Source organism: Filicampus tigris, chromosome 4 (assembly GCF_054856515.1).
Source record: "Filicampus tigris isolate MCC_2025a chromosome 4, RoL_Ftig_1.0, whole genome shotgun sequence".
In the NCBI taxonomy this organism is placed as follows: Eukaryota; Metazoa; Chordata; class Actinopteri; order Syngnathiformes; family Syngnathidae; genus Filicampus; species Filicampus tigris.
Window position 1 is genome coordinate 12,441,486 of NC_141220.1, and position 22,690 is coordinate 12,464,175.

At 42.2% G+C, this 22,690-nt stretch overlaps 1 protein-coding gene across 5 annotated transcripts in view; it reads left to right on the plus strand.

Moving 5' to 3' along the window:
- Positions 1-774: 774 nt before the first annotated feature.
- The window catches only part of prmt8a (protein arginine methyltransferase 8a), a 33,533-nt gene continuing 11,617 nt past the window's right edge, over positions 775-22,690 (plus strand). The window contains exons 1-8 of one of the 5 annotated variants that reach the window (XM_086028408.1): positions 879-1,364; positions 6,244-6,342; positions 6,506-6,742; positions 7,488-7,643; positions 9,807-9,870; positions 11,355-11,497; positions 14,890-14,977; positions 21,535-21,650. In XM_086028408.1, the coding sequence (XP_085884534.1) occupies positions 6,662-6,742; positions 7,488-7,643; positions 9,807-9,870; positions 11,355-11,497; positions 14,890-14,977; positions 21,535-21,650 (648 nt within the window). In that variant the 5' untranslated portion in view covers positions 879-1,364; positions 6,244-6,342; positions 6,506-6,661. The other 4 variants (XM_086028407.1, XM_086028409.1, XM_086028406.1 and 1 more) reach the window with 4 other exon arrangements.

Consider the following 22,690-nt stretch of genomic DNA (forward strand, 5'->3'; position numbering starts at 1 on the left):
CTTGAAAAAAAATGTTTGTGTTGACTTCCGCATTAAACATTAATATTAATAGTTATTTTGTAAAATAAAGAAAAACTGACAAATACTTAGATATTATTCATTTCTGTCCGGTGTGGTGTGGGGGGCGTGGGGGCACCACACAGCATTTAAACTTAGTGGCTAGCGCCGGCCCTGGGCGCAGATGTAAAATGTAGCCCTAACCCTAAAAAATAAATAAATACATGAATAACAAATCCAGTACAATACTTCCAACCACTGCTGATACATGGGTTGTATTAGAATGACTCATTTGACAGACAGACAGACAGACAGACAGACAGACAGACAGACAGATAGATAGATAGATAGATAGATAGATAGATAGATAGATAGATAGATAGATAGATAGATAGATAGATAGATAGATAGATAGATAGATAGATAGATAGATAGACAGACAGACAGACAGACAGACAGAGAGATAGATAGATAGAGCCGTGCACTGCTAACTCACTTTAAACTGCTGCAGACAGGCGTGCGTAAATGCTTGTGTCAAGTGATAGATTAAAAAAAAAAAAAAAACAACATCGGGGTGCATTAAGACTTTCTGACAAGGTGCACACTGTGTATAGATGTTAGGCGACGCATAACATAAGGTGCCAACATCAGCCCGTATACCATCATTAGTAGTCGTAGTAACAGCCAGAGGAAGCGGCGACTTGGCGTGACAACTTGAAGTAAACTTGAGCAGTCAGACACTGACGAGATGTTGTCTCGACTATAATGCAGAGGGGGACCTGAACGGTGGCACGCGTATGAAAGCGTGCACTCGTCAGATTTCCCTGCATGTAGTCGGCGGCGGTGCGGGTGCGTGCGCTGTGTGAGGTAACCGCACTGTTACTATTTTTAGAAGCAACGTTGCAGTAGTGGAATCAATCAAAGTGGGTTGGCATTCACTGTCATTTGCTGCTGCTTTTAGTGCCCACAGCGCGTTTTCCGTGCACTTGGTCATCATGGGACAGGGTATCGCTTGACGTATTTTCATCTCAGCTCTTGCTTTCTCGCGTTTCTCCGTGACAAAGAACACCGGTGGATCGCAAACTTTTGCGCCATGGAATCTGCAATACTTCGTGGCAACAACACGTTGCTCGCCTTTGGTAGCTCGTGTACTTTTTTGCAGTTTCACCACATGTCAAGAGAACATTGCATTTCGGAATGAAAATGACGAGTATTCAATGACAAATCCCCAAGGCGTCCGGAACGCGGGAGGTGCACGCCGCTTTCTCACCTGTCAAGCGTAAAAACACATTTTTCTTATGGGAATTAAGCACTCGTCCCGTTGCATGCTCCTCAGGAGAAAAATGGCGGATTCTGAGAGCACTGAGGTAAGTCAGTTAGTGGCTTTTTTTCTTGTGTAAAACCTGTCCGCTACACTTAGTTGTTCGGACTCTGACGCCCACATGTGTCCTGAGGTCCTAGCTGTCCCCGGTGTGAAAGTTGCATCTCGGGCAATCAACGCATTCTCCTTGCAAGGATGTTTAATTCTGCATAAACTGGCATTCTATGCCGCTGCGATTAGTGTTTTTCAAAACATCCAACAGACAAGTGCTGTCCATCCTGCATATATTGCATCGTCTAGTCTACGCTTGTCTCCTTTTTAACATTACAGCCTTCAGGATTTGTTGGGGTCTTCGTGTATTTCAGCATGATACATCTTACACGAAGTCATCAGTGTCTGGTCTCATTTTTTGTTGTTTTTTTTACACTGAGCCGTTGGCCATAAAAAAGACACCACATAGGATCTTTATGCTATATGCTAACCCTACCAACACATATATGTACTAATGCAATCCACCAGACATTCTGCCCTTACCAAGATAATCATATAAATCACTTGGTATTGACACTATCAGAGAGGTGTTACTTTATTATTACACCAGATAGTATAGTTTGCACTGGGGATTCATACTGAGAGATGTCTCTTATATTCTTCATTATATAGCTAGATGAGAGGGGTGAGATATTATAAACTCCCATTGCGTCAAATTACATTTGATCAGTGCTTGATGATGCTTGATGTACCTCTATTCAATAGACCATATATAACGCTGTCCATGGTACTGCTGTACCTTGCAGATGGGTCACTGGATAATTTGAAACAACTTGCTTAGAACACCCTGTATCAGGAGATGAAGCAGTTGCAGCAAGACAAAAGGTCACTAAATGCAGCGCAGGTTATTGTAAACCACTACATTTTACAAAGGATTTGTATATGGCTATTTTGTGTGAAAAGGAAAGAATGGTGTTATTTTTTGATAGAAGCATGCTTGTATGATGGCTTCGGTCATAGAATATTTGATATAGTAATTGACCCGAGTCAATGTGTCCTAGCTTTTCTGTTGACCAGTGTAATTTACAGAAAAAAAAGATGGTTTGAACAAATCACTATTATAGTTCAAACAGTTAACAAATGCTTGAATTGACAAGCTCAATTCGACAAAACTGGTCGGAGCAAAACAACAAGGTGCATGCAGTTATGCTGCAAAAACATTCACAGTACCAGTCTAAAGTTTGGAAACACCTTCAAATTCAAATGGCCTCAAAGACATCCATTCGTGCCTGAGCCTATCCCAGCTGTCTTCGGGCAGTAGGCGGGGGACACCCTGAATTGGTTGCCAGCCAATCACAGGGCACACAGACAAACATTCACACTTAGAATGATACCTAGGGGCAATTTAGAATGTTCAGTCAACCTACCACGCATGTTTTTGGAATGTGGGAGGAAACCCGAGTTCCCAGAGAAAACCCACACAGGCACGTGGAGAACATGCAAACTCCACACAGGAAGGCCGGGGCCGGATTCGACCTTCGACCTCTGCACTGTGAGGCGAACATGCTAACAGGTCGACCATTGTGTCGCCGCCTCAAAGACATTAAAAGATAAAAAAAATAAAAAATTAAAAAAAACATTGAGGGCGGGACAGCATAACCGCGTTTCTACCACTAGAGCCGTGAGCACTGTTGCGTCTTTCTACCTTTAAAGCCGGGAGAGCAGATACGCCTGTCTTTTTTATAATCAATTTCTCCATCTCTTTGCCAATTTAATGCATCAGAATATACACGTGACGGTGTCGCGAGACCACGGAGGATGTCGCGGAATTTTTTCGAGCCGTAGGCTAATGGCGGATGCCATCGATTGCCGGCAACTCTGAAATAAGTGACGGCAGTCATATATAGATGACACGCTTGTGGACTTGGAACCAGTGGAACCAGTCGAACGTGATATGATATGGTTTGTTGACAATGACGAAATCGACGTCTTTGTAATACACTAGAGGATGGTAATTACCACACGATTGTTTTTTGCATAAAAATAGTGCTTCTCTTGCACTGACACTTTATTTTTACACCTTCAATTGAAACAGTAAAGATGAATAAACTTGGGCCTGTGTGCAAGCCACATGTCTAAGGTCTCAAATTCTTTTGGAATTATGTTTCTGTCTGCCAGAGGGCCTGAGATATTATTTTGTAAGTGTTGAATTTCAGGGAAAACTTCAAGTTTTCAAGGGTAATTCCAAAGGCGACCTTAGGTTTTAGGAACTGTTGAGCCAGGCGCTTTAGGCCTTAATGGGTTCATCTTGATAATGCACAGCTGTGAACTGAATCCGCATCCACATCATAAAACTGACTGAGAAAATATAAAAATGTGCAAATCTGTTATGTGGATAAAAGGTGCCTAGTTTGAAAAATCTAAATTATAAGGTATATTATGTTTTGATGAATATTTTTTGTATTCCGCCAGTCCATTGTCCCCACTGACCCCCACCGCTCACCCCCAAAAAGTCAGTGCATGCCATGGAAGAGAGATGCTAAAGGTAGAGGTTACATGATTCATAAACATTATTTAAACCTTTTCACATCCATTAACTGGCTGGCAGTATCGTGAGTGGATTGAATTGTTGATAACTGTTGAACCAATATAGCATTTAGCTGCCAACACATCTGCGTTGGTCACTAGATTGACCCCGCCAAGGGACATCATGAGAATATTTAAGATTACTTTATGAAGCAATACTATTGCATTTTATTGCCAAACAAAGTCCATTTTTTATTGCGTTAATGCGCAATACAATGGCTATTGCGAAATAACGCAAGGTTAATTTAGGAGGAAATGAAAGACTTCCATGTCCTGGTTGCACGGCGGTGCTGACAAATTTTAACGCTAAAGAGATGTCCCAGTCCCAGATAAGGACATACTTGGCATGCAAATGTATAAGGTATGTAAATGTTAAACCTTTTTCCTACGCCCAATACATAACATATCCCTGATTACACACAACAGACAGGGTGTGTTTCTGTCAGTTAAAGGTCCTGTGGCTTAATCCATGGTATTACATGTGTTGAACCACTACTAGAGGGTAGACTATGCCTGTGCAATGTTACTGCAGGGTACGCACATGGAATGTGTTGTGCAGGCAGTTAATAAATGTGTCTCCGTGGTATCGCAGAAAGAACAGTGGTCTCGCTTTTTAAAAGAACTCAACACAACACATCAGTCAGTACTGGAGCCGGTTAGGGACGATTAGAGGGACGGACGAAGACCCACTTCCGTCCTTGCTTAGTCTGTCCTTTTTAAAAGACTTCACCTCCGCCGTCTGCCCGCAAAATTGGACGTTCCATCCCTGGGACAGACTGCCAATCTCTGCTGTTTCTATCAAACTGTATGACCTTTGCCAAGCAGATGTCTCTGTCCTTCTGATATATTTCTGCACTTAGCTATAACTACATTTTTAATGGTTGATTTGTTTTGACATTGCAGGAGGAGTGCAATCATGCTACACTGCACAGGATAGGAGAAACAGATAATGGGTAGTGCAGGTTTTAAGAGGCCAGCACTCGCATATGTAGCGGCAGTACGATCAATGAATTGGCAAACATGTAATAAGCAGCTACTATTAAGGTCTTGAGTGCACATAATTCATCAGGTCAACTTTTTCAATCATTGTTGTCTGTGTGCCCATCTGTACTGTACTCTTAAAACTTGGAGTTCCTTGAAACTTAATTAACTTGATACATTTCAAATTGGCAAGCTTGATATGACTGAACATTGAAGTTGGGACAATGTGTAAAATGTAAAGAAAAAACAGAATACAATAATTTGCTAATCATATAAAACCGCTATTTAATTGTATACACCGCAAAGAAGATATTTAGTGTTTAAACTGATAAATGTTTTTGTCTTTAGCAAATAATTATTAACTTTGAATTTTATGGCAGCAACCTGTTCTGAAAAAGCTGGGACAGGGTCAAGTGTTTGGCTATTTTCTCACGCAATTGTTCACCAGGACACCAGCTTTGTTTGTGAATGACTGAGCAATTCAGGGAAGCTCATTTTATACCCAATCATTGCTCATCAAGTGTTTGATGAGCATTCCTCAACGTTCTCAGTCATTTTTTACACCTGTCTCGGCTTTTATGGAGCGTGTCGCAGCCATGAATTCTGAGTGCTGAATTATTTGCTAAAAAAAACAATAACGTTTATCAGTTTGAACATATTTCTTTGTAGAATATTCAATTAAATAGGTTGAACATGATTTGAAAATCATTGTATTCTGCTTTTTATATACATTTCACACAACATCTCAACTTCAATAGAATTGGGGGTGTATGTGAACAAACCGCATACTGTATATAGAGAGAAACCCATCCATCCGTTTTTCTTTACCACATGTCCTCAGTGGGGTCACTGTGGTGGTTTTGCTCATCAACTGCAAGGTACATAAAGGCAAACAACCATTCATACTTACATTCACATTTTTAGTAGTCTTCATTTAACCTAAGAACACTGTTTATTGTGAGATATGAGAGGGACAAATACAGTAAACATGCAAACACCACATAGATATTTTACAAAAGAGATTCAAACCGAGATTTTTTATTTTTAGCTAAATATGCAAACGTCAACTAAACAATGTTAGCAGTGAGCAATTCATTAACACTTCTTTAGCGTCTCTGGACATGTTGACCCTTTTGTGCTGAAAAAATCCACTGCTTTTGCCAATGGTAACAAATAAGGTCAGAAGATGTCAAGTTTAGAATAACTTACTTTTCCAGTATATCCATTTCATCATCACAGGTTCTCTGTTTCACTCACTCACAAATGCACAGCCTGACAGCCTTCCCAGCAGGCATTAGAAAAGCTAATCAGGGAATTATGAGCATACCTTCTGTGCAGAACAACAATTTATTGCCTTGTGCTGATAGACAGGCTAACTTCAAGCCGAAGATCAGAGTATGCTCCAGAACTGGTGGACTGTTTGGACTCGCTAAACAGCCACATGGAGCAACAAACTGGCAGCTGAGGTTGTTAAAAAAATAAATAAATCCAAGACACTGACAGTCAATCCTCACCTTAAATTGCACACTTCATTTTAATGTTAAATGTGGACATGTTTAAGGCGCATTCATAAGGTCACAAAGTATCATCTTTTTTTTAAATCAATTTAATCTACTGTTTCTCTAGCAGCCGCAGCCACAGCCGGTCCGCATCGTTGCATCACAGTTGGCCCAGCCAACCTCTTTGCCAAAGCCTGTGCCTTCCATCCAGCCCATCCCAAGACCTCTTCTCCCACCACATACACCACATGCTGCCAGCCTTCCCAGCTGCCCTGGCCGGGGCAAGATGGGAAAGCTGTGTAATCCTGAGGAGATGACCTCAAAAGACTACTACTTTGACTCTTACGCCCACTTTGGTATCCATGAGGTATGTTGGTATATCCCGCTCTACCACATTTATTGGAAGGATAATCACTGGCTTGTTAGTCATCCCCCTGCTGTAGTGTTAGCACCAGCAAAGCAATAGAGTAAAGACTTACACATTACACACTTTTGCAGGTGAAACAACATTAGTACATTGTCCACCTGGAACTTTTTATAGCAGCTAATTTTTCATTCACTGTTCTTTTGATGTGAATTTACTATACTTTTGTACAGTGAATCCCCACCATTTGCAGAGGATAGAGACTTGGCCCTGTCCACTGCCAGAGGGTGGGATGCAGGGGCACTGGTTTGTTTTGCGAACCCCCTGAGATAGCCTTGCCCGCCCATATCCCCCCAAGGATAAAAGTCGAGATCTGCCACTGGCCCTGTCACAGATTGCAATAATACAAGCATAACTGAACCGAAACCCCCTCTGCAACCGTTTATAATTGTCTACAAATGCCACAAGTTGGCAGCAAAGCACTACTTTTGTCTGAACGAATCTCCCCAACTTTTTTCAACATAGCTTGACATCAAGATGTCGTCAAATGGATACTTTTTGTTTCTTTGGCCTGAGCAGAATGACTGCGAATAGGTGACTTTTTTTAGGGTATAGCCTACGATAGGTTCCACTCACAAAATTGCACAAATGTGTATTTGCAAATGCCGAACTATCATTATTCTTTGCTTCAGTTGTTCAGTCCTCAACAGCATCTTTTTGACCTGGCTTTGTTTTCCATTTAAACCAGGAGATGTTGAAGGATGAAGTGAGGACGCTCACCTACCGCAATTCCATGTACCACAACAAGCACGTGTTCAAGGATAAAATAATTCTGGATGTTGGAAGCGGAACCGGGATCTTATCCATGTTTGCAGCCAAAGCAGGCGCAAAGCATGTGTATGGGGTACGTACACATGATTCTATATTCATTGGAGGATCATTGGCCAAGCAACAGGCTCTAAATCCATACCGCGGCCCATCTTGGTAGTGTATATGGAATGTGGCTTGTTCCATGTGTATCTGGACGTATATTTGAAGTGCTGCACCATGACAGGAATCTCCTGTCTCAGGCATGTGATAAAAGTGTTATGGCCTCTCAGGCCAGTACACATGTCATGCAGTCATGATTTAAGAGCCCTCTCTGTCGCGTGTACTGGGGGCACAAGTAATCGCTAGTCAGGTCATGTCTGAGGATACACACCACTAGCTTAGGATAACCACATGGATCCTATTTTGGGACCGCATCAGAGAGTATATACAGTGTATTGGCTTCAGGGAAGGAATGATTAACTTAGAATTGTCAGGAGAATTAAATGTAAGTTACTGGTTGACATTATGCCCTTGCGTGTGTACGGTATTTGCCTTTCTCCTTCTGCCCTGTCTCTCGCGCTCGCTCACTCTCTCCCTCTGCTGAGCATTTACATTTATGCTTCGGCTCATTTTTATGTTACTGACGCCCATCTGGCTGTGCTCAAACACACCAACAAATGGAACTATGACATGAGGGATTGAATCCACTTTTGAGCAAGAAAATCTGCCCATACCGCTCTACTCAAAAGTTAATAAGGCACCATATGAAAGATGAGCCAGCCACTGAGGTGAAAAGGCTGGGCTACAGGCCAACTCAACGCTAAACTATCATGAGTACATTTTGAAAGAAGAAGAAATTGATATTCTGGAGTACCAATGAATCACTTGCTAGAACCCATATGTCCAAGAGGCGTACACTATAACTCTAAACCCTTAAGGTCACATGTGCTTTACATTTGAATTCTGCCATCAAATGATAAATTAACAATTTACTTTTAAGATTTAGCAAATGATTAGTCCGGCTAAAGCAGAAACAAAACTTGTTTCGGGATAGCAGTAAATCCGTCAATGACAACAGCTATTAAGTGCACTGCAGAACAAATGTGTAATTTTAGTAACAGGCCAGTTTTGTGTCATTGAGAATGATTTAAGAAATTAGAAATAGAAGGACAAAGACTCTATAATTTGCTGTCTTGTCTCGTGTGCCACCGTTGGTTTAATTGAAATCTGTTATGTATTTGTGTGTGTGTAATACTCCTATACCAAACCAAACAACAACAAAAAAGTGTTGTTGTTTTTTTTACATTAGTGTCACAGTCGGAGAGGTATTAATTAAAAAAAAAATGTATTGCAGGATGTTTGCAGTATTGTACTGCGGCACTGATAAGTGTATAGATTTATATATTTTAATATTTGATATTGTCACAATTTGAGAAAGTCAAACAATTCAAACACAATATAATATAGTAATAAATAATAATGAATTCCTCTTGGACACACTTCTTAATGCAGTGTGGTTGTTCACAACTTCAAATTAGAACTAGGTAACTACTGTATAAACATAAAATATAAATGAATTTGTATACAAAACGTCTTCAAATCTTCCATACAAAGGGTGAATCAGAACATCCTCTTCAGCTGAGAGTTAATACATATATTATTAATAATACATCCGACAGTGCCAATCCCCCCCAAAAAAGCCGTTTAAAAAATTAAAACCACTGATTCACTACGCTGCTAAGAAGTTGGTATTATGGCTATGGTATTAAGACTTCAAAGTGATAAGATAAGATAAGATAAGAAGGCCTTTATTGATCCCACAGTGGAGGTTTGATCTTTTTTCTAAATAAAATACCCAAGAGAATCTCCCTATTGCGGTCTGCTTCACAGTTGAGGTTTACTTACGTAGGCTTATCAGTTTCTTTCCCTAAAACAAAAGACCTCATTCTTTCATGTATTCATACCAAAAGGCTTTTGTTGAGTCCTAGCTTGATTTCTTTTAGTACAACACATCAAGACTTCATACGTCGCTTTCCTCTTCTGATGTCTTCATGTTGACCAGATGGCTCTCCTGTCATATGACAGCTGCACTTCCCAAATTACCCCAGAAAGATGGAATACAATCTGCAGTTGATTTTTTTCCCCCAATGAACAGTTAGGAATGTATGTTGCAAGAACTCTGAATTGAAATTATGTCTCTTCTGAATGACAGACAGGCCTCTTTGATTTTTTTTTTGTCTTTTCCTATGTCCCACAGATTGAATGTTCCAGTATTGCAGAATACTCGGAAAGGATTATAAAGTCCAACCACCTTGACAGCGGTAAGAGCTTCTCCACTTTCTGATGACAATGCAGAAAGAGTTGCATGGTCATAAGGCTGCGGAGCATAGACCAGTAATTCCAACTAGGGTGCTGTAGCACCCGAGTCCCGTGAGAGTATTTGCGTTAGTATTAATTGATTGATGAATTAACTGATGTATTGCTTGATTAATCTGTCTTCGGGGAGTAGGCGGGGTACATCCTAAACTGGTTACCAGCCAATCGCAGGGCACACAGAGACAAACAAACATTCACACTTACAATCCCACCTAGGGGCAATTTAGTATGTCCAATTAGCCTACCGTGCATGTTTTTGGAATGTGGGAGGAAACCGGAGCACCCGGAGAAAACCCATGTAGGCACGGGGAGAACATGCAAACGCCACACAGGAAGGCCGGGGCAGGATTTGAACCCACAACCTCTGCACTGTGAGGCGGACATACTAACCAGTCGACCACCGTGCCGCCCAATATCTTTATTGACTTGTGGTATTAATTTTGTGTTTTCACTGTCTTTGTTGTATGATGGATTTTCACTGCATGTACAGCACTTAGCAGCAATGGTTCTTTTAAAGTGCTATATAAAAAAAAATTGAGTTGAGTCTTTTATCATGGGGGACATTGAGGTATCTAAGTTAAAATAAATACATTTCAATAATGTTATGAAAGTTTTGCAATTAAAAAAGCAATTGGAGCGAACAATATCGAACCGTGACCGTATCGTATTGAACTGAACTGTGAATGTATGTTATATATCAGTGTGTTGGAAAATCAACACATAGTGATGGCCAAGGGTAGTCATAGTTTCTCACTGCTCAGCATTTTGTCTAAATTCAATTCTATATCATATTTCCATAGGATGGAAATACGCAGTCTGTGTCTCTGTAAAGCGAACAAGCCTCCCCTTACCATTTTGAAAAAGAATTGCTTGCCAAGCTACTATTTCCAATACAGTAACTCCATCAAACAGCCTGGAAGCATTAACGCTATACTGTACTATAGCGCTATATTTAAATCAGACATATGCACATGAGATAAAAATATAATCAGATTTCCGGTATTACAAAAAAATAGAAGATGTTAGACAAAAATAGTAATCATGTTGAGAGGCCTCGGGGTTCAGATATCATTAAGACAGACCTTTGTATCAAGCCTCAAAACGTTCAACCAGAACAACCAAAGGCCATAGTCAGCTCCAATGGCAGAGCTTCACAAGATCTTTGGTGAAACTCCAGCTGGGACACACATTTCCAAAAGACCACCACACTGGTAAACATTTTATATAAGCACTCGATCTTTGTGGTTTCATTTCTCATATGTTTCCACATAAAGTCCACATAAAATCCTCTATCTCCAGTCATTACAGATGCATGCATTTCTTTCAGAATATCATTGATACAATTTTACTATGATTATAATGATGGATTCAAGATTTTTGGATGACTAGAGAAAATCTGCATTTATGAGTTTTAAAATGTATGTTTTAGTGATCACCATCATCAATGGAAAAGTGGAAGAGGTGGAGCTCCCTGTAGAGGAGGTTGACATCATTATATCCGAGTGGATGGGCTATTGTCTCTTCTATGAATCCATGCTGAACACGGTCATCTTTGCCAGGGACAAGTGGCTGGTACGCACTCTTCATTACACAAATTGAACTAAAGTCTTTTATTCCTGTGAATGTTAATTCACATACTGTATTTATATTTATAGTTGAAGAAAAAGTAATTGGACTAAGGGAAGGGAACTGTCAATCTGTTATACAACAAGAGTACTTGGAATATCTACTGGTAAGAAAGGTGAGAATGGAAATTGGTGGTGGAATCAGAAAGTGCGGGAAAGCATACAAAGAAAGAGGTTAGCTAAGAACAAGTGGAATATTGAGAGGACTCAGGAAAGGAGACGAATACACTGAGATGTGACGTAGAACAACTGTGGAGGTGGCAACAGACATAGAACAGGCATGGACAGGATTGAGTATTTGTGAACAACAGTATGGTTTCATTCCCAGGAAGAGTACTACATATGCATTATTTACCTTGAGGGTGTTGGTGAAGAAGTACTGAGAAGGTCAGAAGGAGCTGCAATTGTGTCTTTGTCGATCTAGACTCTGCGAAGTTATTGTTCTCTGTTCATCGTTTCCATAACAGTAGCTTTTTTAGAAAAGCCTTCAGGTGTTCTTCCATGATATTGACTCCACCACCCTGCATCAGCTGATTGAGATGATTGAGGGCTGCGAATATATCAGCCATGTACACTAAAATGAGAATGAACTCAAGATTTTTGAAGCAATCCGCATGGCAGTGTTGCTGCTCTTGCAGAAACAGGGTTAGTTCCACACACATGGCAAAAACACGATTCAGCACCTGTCCCCGGGATAACCACCGAATATTAGAATGGAGCAGAAGTACTTCGAATTCAGAGCCCATTTCTTTACACAGCTCACTTAAGATGTGGTGCCTCAGAGCACTTTTTCGCACGTAGTTCACACATTCCACCACAGTTTTTAATACTTCTGCCATTTTTGGAGGCAAGGTTTTTGTTGCCAACGCATGCCTTTTGCAGAATACAATGCATCATAATGATGTGTGGTGCATCGGACTTTACTAGCGCACCAAAACCAGACTTTCTTCTCAGCATGACTGGAGCTCCGTCCGTACAAACTGCAGAAACAATATCCCATGAAAGATTGTTGTCTCTGAAAAAGTCACCCACAAGCTTCTTCACATCGGCTGCCTTCGTTGTTGTTGTGAGAGGTTTACAAAATAGAAACTCTTCTTTTATCATGTCGTCTTTCACATAGCGCACAAAAACAGCAAGCTGGTTTAGATCAGAAACGTCTGTGGTTTCGTCAAGCTGAGGCTGAATTTTGCCGGGCTTGAAATCAGAACCGTGACTACTTGAGCCAAGATGTCTTTACTCATGTCTTCTATTCTGTCACTGACGGTGTCATTTGAAAGGGTAATTTGGGATAATTTACCTTCGGCCGCTGTTCTGAGTAACCGATTCGCCATCTTTAACGCAGCTGGTTTCATGAGTGTTTCACCAATGGTGTATGTCTTGCCCTGCTTTGCGATCAGGTAAGCAACTTCGTACGATGTTGTGAGGATCGGTTTGTTAACAGTTACGAATCCAAGAGCAGGCAGAGTGGCCCTTTCATCGAATCTGGCTCTCTCTTCACCTTGAATTCACCAAGTGTTGTTTTCTTGTATTCCCCGTCTCCATGCAGCCTCAAGAAGTGTTCCTTTAGTTTTGCCGCTGCGAGACTAGAGTTGCTCAACTTGGCGTTGCAAATCATGCAGATAGGACGCTCACTCCCATCACGTTCCGTGATACATGAGAATCCATGTTGTACATATTCGTCCGACCACTTTCTTATTTTGCCCGACTTAGTTAGCATGAATAAAATATTAAAGAAATCACATGACGTACTACAACGACAGTCACACGTTGACTAAATTCCGCAGACTAAAAATTCCCCAGCATGGTCATCTGCAGCCAGTGATGGTGTCATCACAAATTTACACGATAATTCAAATGTGTCCGGACCTTCGCGGCGGAGGCTCTGCCGAACCCTCGAGATCGACTCATCGAACTCCTAGGGTTCGGTCGAACCCAGGTTAAGAACCACTGATCTAGAGAAAACCTATGGCAGGGTATCCAGAGTGGAACTGTGGTAGTGCATGAGAAAGTCTGGAGTGGCAGAGAAGTAAATTAAGACAGGACACTATAGGTCTATAGGATATGTACGGATGAGGGTAGCAGATCAATGATGGGGTGTGCTGTCGGTGTGACAGGAGTTTAAGGTGGAGGTGGGACTGCATTAGGGATCAGCTCTAAGCCCCTTCCTCTTTGCAATAGCGATGGATAGGCTGCTGAAAGATGAGGTTGGACTGGAATCCCCATGATGTTTGCAGATGATATTGGGATATGCAGTTAAAGCAGCGAGCAGGTGGAGGAACATATAGAAAGGTAGTGTGTGCTGGAAAGGAGAGGAATAAAGATAAAGATAAGAAATAATATGTATTGGTGCGTGAATGAGAGTGCTGGAGGAGGAAGAGTGAGGTTAGGGGAATTTTAATACTTAAGGTCAACAGTCCAGAGCAACAGTGAGATTGGTAAGGAGGTGAAGAAACTGATCCAATCAGGTTGGACCAGCGAAGGAAAGTATCAGGGTGTTATGTGATAGAAGAGTCACGGTTGAGGTTTGCTTTGCGAGTCACCTGGATGGATATTATTAGAAATGAGCTCATCGGAGGGACAACCAAGGGGAAAAGCAGCTAGTTAGCGAGAGCAGATGGTTTCGACGTGTCCACAGGCAAGATTGTGATTATATTGGTGTAGGTGATGAGTATGAAGCTGCTGGGAAAGAGAGCAAGAGGATGACCGAAGAGAAGGTTGATGGATGTAGTGACGGAATGCATGAGGGCGGCTGGTGTTCAAAAGGAGGATGCAGAAGACTCCGATGGAAAAGGATGAAACACTGAAGATGACAATAATTTAGATTTTATATATATATATATATATATATATATATATATATATATATATATATATATATATATATATATATATATATATATATATATATATATTTATTTATTTATTTATTTATATTTATATACAAGGTTGTTCTTGCGGCTTCTGCGTCTCTCGAGTGGACAGGTGTTGCAAGGAAGTTAGTTATATATATATATATATATATATATATATATAAAATCAGTCAAACTTGAAAGAAACTGTTAACTGTCTTTAATGGCATTAATTACATGAGAAAGTGTCAGAACTTGAAAAAAAAAATAAAGGAAATTATGTCTTGTTTTCTTTCACCATATTAAGATCTCAAGTATGGTTACTAGAATACTGTACTAAATTTGAACTTTGTCCAAATAAAACTGTGGCCTGTGTTGTGTGCAGGAAAAATCCCTGAACCAAATGATGAATGACTGTGAATCATGTGACAAGTATTAAAAGTGCAGTTATAATTTACAATTTCTGTGCTTATTCTCCTATGTCTAAAAGAAACCAGGTGGATTAATGTTTCCTGATCGTGCCTCTTTGTATGTGTTGGCCATCGAGGACAGGCAGTATAAAGACTTCAAAATTCATTGTAAGTTCAATGCAAGTATGTATGTGTGTATTACAATTAGGTACAAAAGTATGTTTTACGATGTTGTCTTAAACAATCAACATGTAATTGAAGTGTAGAATGGAATTAGTGATCATATGGCAGACATTTTATGATACAGCATGCCCATTATAATGAGCTCAAAAAGTATTTGGACTAGTGACATCTTGTAAATATGGCCTTCATTTTTAATGCTTGCATGAAAAATATTTGCAGTCAATGAGTACTTAATTTCAGACCATTGACATAATCAAATTAGGAGTTTCCTCCCTGGAGATGCGTTGCCTTCACTTTTGCTTTCAGTAAGTGAAACAAATGCTGTGTTTGAGTTCAGACCAAGTCACTGACTTGGCAATTGAATAGTCCATTTATTTTCCTTTACATGAAAAAAGAACCTCCAATTCTATTTTGCAGTAATTCACATTATGACAACTAAAGTGTAGAATAGCAGAATGCTTTCCTTGGAAAAAAAAATTAACATACCGTATGTCAGGAATATTCTGTCTAAGGTTGAGGTTTTCTGAAAAATGTTGCGGTATCACTGTCAAACTTTAATCAGGAGATGCCTTCATAAATGCACATACTGTGCAGAGGGTTCACAAATAGGTGAAACTACTTTGCATTGCAAAAACAACAGGGAAACGCAAGATTCTAAATTGGACAGATGAAACTTGAAACTTTTGAAACTTCAAAATGATGGGAAGAGAAATGTGGAAAAGGAAAGGAGCAGCTCATTATCCAAAGCATACCACATCACGAACACCCAACTTTATTGGTTGTTTTTGCAGGAAACAACCCCAAAATGGGTAGTTTTGTTCAAAACAACCCCCATTGTTTTTGTACAAAACAATGCAAGCAAGTGGGTCAAATTGACCCAATGTGTGTATCGGTCGATTTTTGACCCAAAATTGGGTTATTTTTAACCCAACTGTTTTTAGAGTGAGCTTCAAAGTGCAGATTAATAATGACCCCAAAGATATTGTGAAAGCAATTGGCAATGTAGAATTTTTTTTTCAAGAACTGAATACAAAACCTTACCGTGGTGGAGGGGTTTGCGTGCCTCAATGATCCTAGGAGCGAAGTTGTCTGGGGCTTCATGCCCCTGGCAGGCTCACCCATGGCAAACAGGTCCTAGGTGAGGGACAAGACCAAGCACCGCTCACAGACCCTTTATGATGAATGACAATATTGGACCTCGTTTTCCCTTACCCAGACGCAGGTCAGGCCTGGAGGTGGGGCTCGTTGGCGAGCGCCTGGTGGCTGGGCCTGCACCCATGGGGCCCGGCAGGGCACAGCCCGAAAAGGCAACGTGGGTCCCCCTTCCCATGGGCTCACCACTTGTGGGAGGGGCCAAAGGGCTCGGATGCCCTGTGAGCTGGGCAGCGGTAAAAAGCAGGGGCCTTGGCGGTCCGATTCCCGGCCACAGAAACTAGCTCTTGGGACATGGAATCTCACCTCTCTGGCAGGGAAGGAGCCCGAGCTGGTGTGTGAGGCTGAGAGGTTCCGACTAGATATAGTCGGGCTCACCTCCACACACAGCTTGGGCTCAGATACCAGTCCTCTCGAGATGGGTTGGATACTCTTCCACTCTGGAGTTTCTCAGGGAGAGAGGTACTGAGCAAGTGTGGCCATACTTATTGCCCCCCGGTTGGCGCCTGTACATTGGGGTTCACCCCAGTGGACGAGAGGGTAGCCTCCCTCTGCCTTAGGGTGGGGGGACGGGTCCTGACTATGGTCTGTGCCTATGCACCAAATGGCAGTGCAGAGTACCCACCCTTTTTGGAGTCCTTGGAGGGTGTGCTTTAGAGCGCCCCCCCCCCTGGGGACTCCATCGTTCTGCTGGGGGACTTCAATGCTCATGTGGGAAATGACAGTGAGACCTGGAAGGCTGATTGGGAGGAACAGCCCCCCCCGATCTGAACCCGAGTGGTCTTCTGTTATTGGACTTCTGTGCTCGCCACGGATTGTCCATAATGAACACCATGTTCAAGCATAAGGGTGTCCATATGTGCACTTGTCACCAGGACACCCTAGGCCACAGTTCGATGATCGACTTTGTAGTCGTATCATCGGATTTGCGGTCGCATGTTTTGGACACTCAGGTAAAGAGAGGGGCGGAGCTGTCAACTGAGCACCACTGTGTGTTGGCTACGATGGTGGGGGAAGATGCCGGTCCGATCCGATATTGTGAGGGTTTGCTGGGAACGTCTGTCAGAATCCCCTGTCAGAAGGAGTTTCAACTCCCACCTCCGGCAGAACTTTGCCCACGTCCCGGGGAGGCGGGGGACATTGAATCTGAGTGGACCATGTTTCGTGCCTCCATTGCTGAGGTGGCCGATCGGAGCTGTGGCAGCAAGGTGGTCGATGCTTGTCGTGGCGGCAATCCACGAACCCACTGGTGGACACCAGCGGTAGGGGATGCTGTCCAGCTGAAGAAGGAGTCCTATCGGGCCTTTTTGGCCTGCGTTACTCCGGAGGTAGCTGACAGGTACCGGCTAACCAAGCGGAATACAGCTTTGGCGGTTGCTGAGGCAAAAACTCGGGTGTGGGAGGAGTTTGGTGAGGCCATGGAAAATGACTTCCGGACGGCTTCGAGGAAATTCTGGTCTACCATCCGGCATCTGAGGAGAGGAAAACAGTGCACCATTAACACTGTGTATAGTGGAGATGGGGTGCTGCTGACCTCGACTCGGGACATCATGGGGCGGTGGGGAGAATACTTTGAAGACCTCCTCAATTCCACCGACACGCCTTCCATTGAGGAAGCAGAGCCTGGAGACTCTGAGGTGGGCTCTCCTATCTCTGGGGTTGAAGTAACCGAGGTAGTTAAAAAGCTCCTCGGTGGCAAAGAACGGAGGTGGATGAGATCCGCCCAGAGTTCCTAAAGGCTCTGGATGTTGTAGGGCTGTCATGGTTGACACGCCTCTACAACATCGCGTGGACATTGGGGACAGTGCCTCTGGATTGGCAGACCGGGGTGGTGGTCCCCCTTTATAAGAAAGGGGACCGGAGGGTGTGTTCCAATTACAGAGGAATCACACTCCTCAGCCTCCCTGGTAAGGTCTACTCAGGGGTGCTGGAGAGGAGGGTCCGTCGGGAGGTCGAATCTCGGATTCAGGAGGAGCAATGTGGTTTTCGTCCCGGCCTAGGAACAGTTGACCAGCTCTACACCTTCAGCAGGGTCCTCGAGGGTGCGTTCGCCCAACCAGCCTACATGTGTTTTGTGGACTTGGAGAAGGCGTTTGACTGGGTTTTAAAAATGGACAGAGAGGGGGCTTGACTTTTTGCAGACGATGTGGTGCTGTTGGCTTCTTCAAGCCGCGATCTCCAACTCTCACTGGAGCGGTTCGCAGCCGAGTGTGAAGCGGTTGGGATGGAAATCAGCGCCTTCAAATCTGAAACCATGGTCCTCAATCAGAAAAGGTTGGCGTGCCCTCTCCAGGTCGGGGATGAGAATCTGCCCAAGTGGAGGAGTTCAAGTATCTTGGGCTCTTGTTCGCGAGTGAGGGTATGATGGAAGGGGAGATCGACAGGCGGGTCGGTGCAGCGTCTGCTATGATGCTGACTCTACATCGGTCTTTTGTGGTGAAGAAGGAGCTGAGGCGAAAGGCGAAGCTCTCTATTTACTGGTTGATCTACGTTCCTACCCTCACCTATGGTCATGAGCTGTGGGTCATGACCGAAAGAACAACATCTTGGATACAAGCGGCTGAAATGGGTTTCCTTTGCAGGGTGTCCGGGCTCTCCCTTAGGGTGAGAAGTTCGACCATCCGGGAGGGAATAAGAGTCGTGGCATATGCCACCGGCAGCAGACCCCGAGGACGACCCAGGACACGCTGGAGAGACTATGTCTCCCGGTTTGCCTGGGAACGCCTTGCGATCCCTCCAGAAGAGATGGAAGATGTGGCTGGGGACAGGGAAGTCCGGGCTTCCCTGCTGAAGCTGCTGCCTCCGCAACCTGACCTCGGTTAAGCGGCAGATAATGGATGAATGGATGGATGGGTGAATACAAAAGGGAAGGTAGCAAGTTCCACAAAAAAAAAAAAGCAAGGCGTGAAGGTGACGCATCTTAGCAAAGAAACCCCAGGCTTCAAGCACTCATTGCAATGGATATGTAAACATATTTTCTCTTAAATAAAAGGTGTGCACTTACTTCAATCACATCTTCAAGTGAAAGTCAACCCAAACATATTTTTTTCAAGAATATGTTTTGTGCAGGCCCACTAGTTAAAACAAGGCATTCTGATAAATATTGCGTTTGTGGAATAAGAGTTAATACACCCGTTTTTAGCCATCTTCGCGGGCGGCCATTTTGTCACTTCTGTCGACTGAAAATGACATCACAGTTGCTCCAGGCTCAGGTAACGACCAATCACAACTCGCCTGTCTTCTGTAGCTGAGCCATGATTGGTCATTATCTGAGCCATGAGCATTTAAGATGTCATTTTCAGTTGACAGAAGTGACAAAATGGCCGCCCCCGAGTCGGCTAAAAAAAGGTGGATTTTGCTGCTTAACTCATATTACACAAACGCAATATTAACCAGAATGTCGTGTTTCAACTAGTGGGCCTCAATAGAACAGATTCTTGAAAAAAATAGGTTTGGGTTAACTTTTCTTTAAATGTCTATCTATCCATTGTCCAAATCATTGTCCTCATTAGGGTTGCGGCCTACGCCTGACCTTAGGCGAGAGGCAGGTTACACCCAGGGATAGTTGCCAGTCAATTGCAGGGCATACATAGACTAACAACCATTCTGACTCAAAGACGGAGTAGCTGGAGAAAGCCGACGCAAACAAGGCGAGAACATGCAAACTCGAGAGGGGCACAAACCCGGAATGTCTCGTTTGACGAGCATGTGTGCTAACATGTCTTGCTTGTTTTATTTCAATTCAATTGCGGTGGTGTATAGAAGCAAAATGGTAAAAACTCTGTCACTGTCCAAATACTTAACTGTATGTGTATATACTTGAGTCACAATGTACATATTGTTATCGCTAGCATACTGTCAAGTAAGAGTTGCCCCATCACAATTGCAAAAGTTATGCAGCTATTTCAGTCATACGAATGATTTTTTTTCAACTGGTGCTCATGATTACCCTGGCTAATGGAGAATATTTGTCAACAAGCCTCTCCATCCTGAATCATCTCACTCCAAAAGCACAAGGAGGGCTGTGGGTGATGTTTCCTTCTGGATACAAAGCAAAAGACGAGTGCCAAAGCCATTGTTATACTCATCCATATATCATTCAAGTGAAACGCTGACCATAAATAATTTCAAGTTTTCATAACGGCCTTCTGCAATACATTTGGTGTGCCACTAAACTACAACAGCTGTAAAACCTCAAGCTCCGTGGAGGAACCTTTATTCAACTGCCAGTCACAATTCATGAAGTATGCCAGGTGATGACATTTGTTGAACTTGCTTCAATCATCTCAGAAAAATAAGTTGAGTAGTGTCAGCAATGTGTCAGACGGTATGTCTCCCATCTTCCCCTGCATCTCAATAATCATTAACAAACAAGTAACGGTGCTTCTATTGATTACAGACTGTCTAATATTGAATAAAAAAGTGATGCAAAATTAATGTGAGGGACAAAACAGCAGTCAGAGAGCACTTCCAACTGCAAAAATGTAAATCTGAGCAAGATAACATCTTAAAGCAAGGGTACGTGGTTGTTTTTGATCAGGTAACAAGCAAGCATGTTGACTTTTAATATTTTTATATTTTTAATATTACACTTTATGTAACAGCTAAGATGCGTGCTAATTATATTCCATGCAATTTGCAGCATGCGGCTAGTTGCGTGGAAGTGTCACTGCATTAAGCCAGCCTGCAGCTTTGCTAGGACGTCAGAATATTTTTACTCTTCAGATACTATTTATTTATTTAATGCAGTGGAGTTGTGTAAATGTGAATTTCACACATGGGCGAACTGAAACGAGCGATGCACAAACTGCACTCGTCTCCTCCTTCTGCGGGCAGATGGCCTCATTTGACCTTTGCACTGAGGTAGAAGTGGCCTTGTGCTCAGTCAAGATGCTATGCTCATTAATGCTAGTCTGAGCAAAGCATCGTCTTATTATAAGGACCATCATTAAACTTAATGTAGAAAATAGTAGGATATGTGACCCGCAAACGTTCACCTTACCCCCAAAACGTTTGCTCGTTAGTTTAGCTAACAAATAGAGTGGTTTGTTCCAATAAATACTGTACAGCAAACCCCTATCCTGCATCTTTGCGAAGAATGTGAAGTCAGCGTTTAAAGAGCTTCATGTTGACAGAGTATCTGACTAAATGTATGTGTCAAATTATAGCAAATTGCTTCCAAACATTGTGAAATCTAACTCAAGCAAATTCTGAGAGTCAGTGACGAGCAACCCGGCCTGTTGTGGTTTTATAGCTGCACAGTATAGCTCAACAATGTTTATATCCCTTGGCTTTTCAACACACAATCAAACAATCGCCAAGTAGCAATTTGCATGAGTTGTATATATTTTAATGTTTAACATACTAGAGTAATTATACTGTTTTCCAAGGGTGGGAGAATGTGTATGGCTTCGACATGACTTGTATCCGCAATGTGGCAATGAAGGAGCCTCTGGTTGACATAGTGGACCCCAAACAGGTTGTGACCAACGCTTGCCTTGTCAAGGTATGTAAAATTCAGTTTTGCTCCCAATAAAATGGCTTCTGGCTCCCACTTCTAGTGAATTATTAATTCATTCATCCATTTTTTATTCAGCTATTTAGGGTCACGCAGGAGCACACCTTTAATGATCTCATTTAACTTAAAGATAAAGTATGACTGCTTTCAGAAAAGGACAAATAAAATCTAGGTAAAGTAATTAAACATCACAAAAGAAATCACGCATGAAAAAAATATTTTCTATTTTGTATATCGTCGCTGTCCTGTGAAAATCACTCATCTCCAATTTTGGAAACTTTTTTAATGGTCACTTTAATGTGATTTCTGTAACGCAGAAACATGATTCAGGTAAAAATAAGAAAATGAAAAAAAATGGAGATAAGTGTTTTTCACATGACAGCGAGGATATTCAACAAAGTAGTCATTTTCCCGACGTAAGATCCTGGCGAGCGACAAACCCGCAAGTGTGACGTCATTTCAAGACAACAACGGCAGAGCGCAACATGGAAAGTGATTTGGAGAAAGGGCCGATTGTTGCCATGATGTATGTTGGACCATACAATTGCGAGCGCGATGCTCATTGCTCAGGCAAACGACAGGACATGGAGTGCAGATGAGACTCAGACTTGGAAAAATGGTAAGCTATAGGGTCGGTTATTAGCCTAGTGTTTGTATGAAAATTGATGCTGTGCCGTGCTGTACATTACGCAAACTGAGAGGCATACGTCATAGTGTGTTGGTGTCTACGTTGTCAAATTAGCTTTATTTCTTGTCATATTTTGACAGTACTAGTATGCATAAATAAGGTGTATTTAATGAATCATAAAATGTAAGTAAAATTACATTCTGACTGACTTGTGATTGGCAGTTTTCTAAGAGCATGGCATGTTCATTTATTAACAAAGTCAACACGATTAAGACCATGTCAAGTTGCTTCTCAGAAGCCAGTTGACATGGGCGTATACGTTGAGCATGAGATGAACTTGTGCCCTCGCCAGGGAATTTACTTAGATCTGCAAGTACAAATTTGCCCTGGTAAAAGTGTG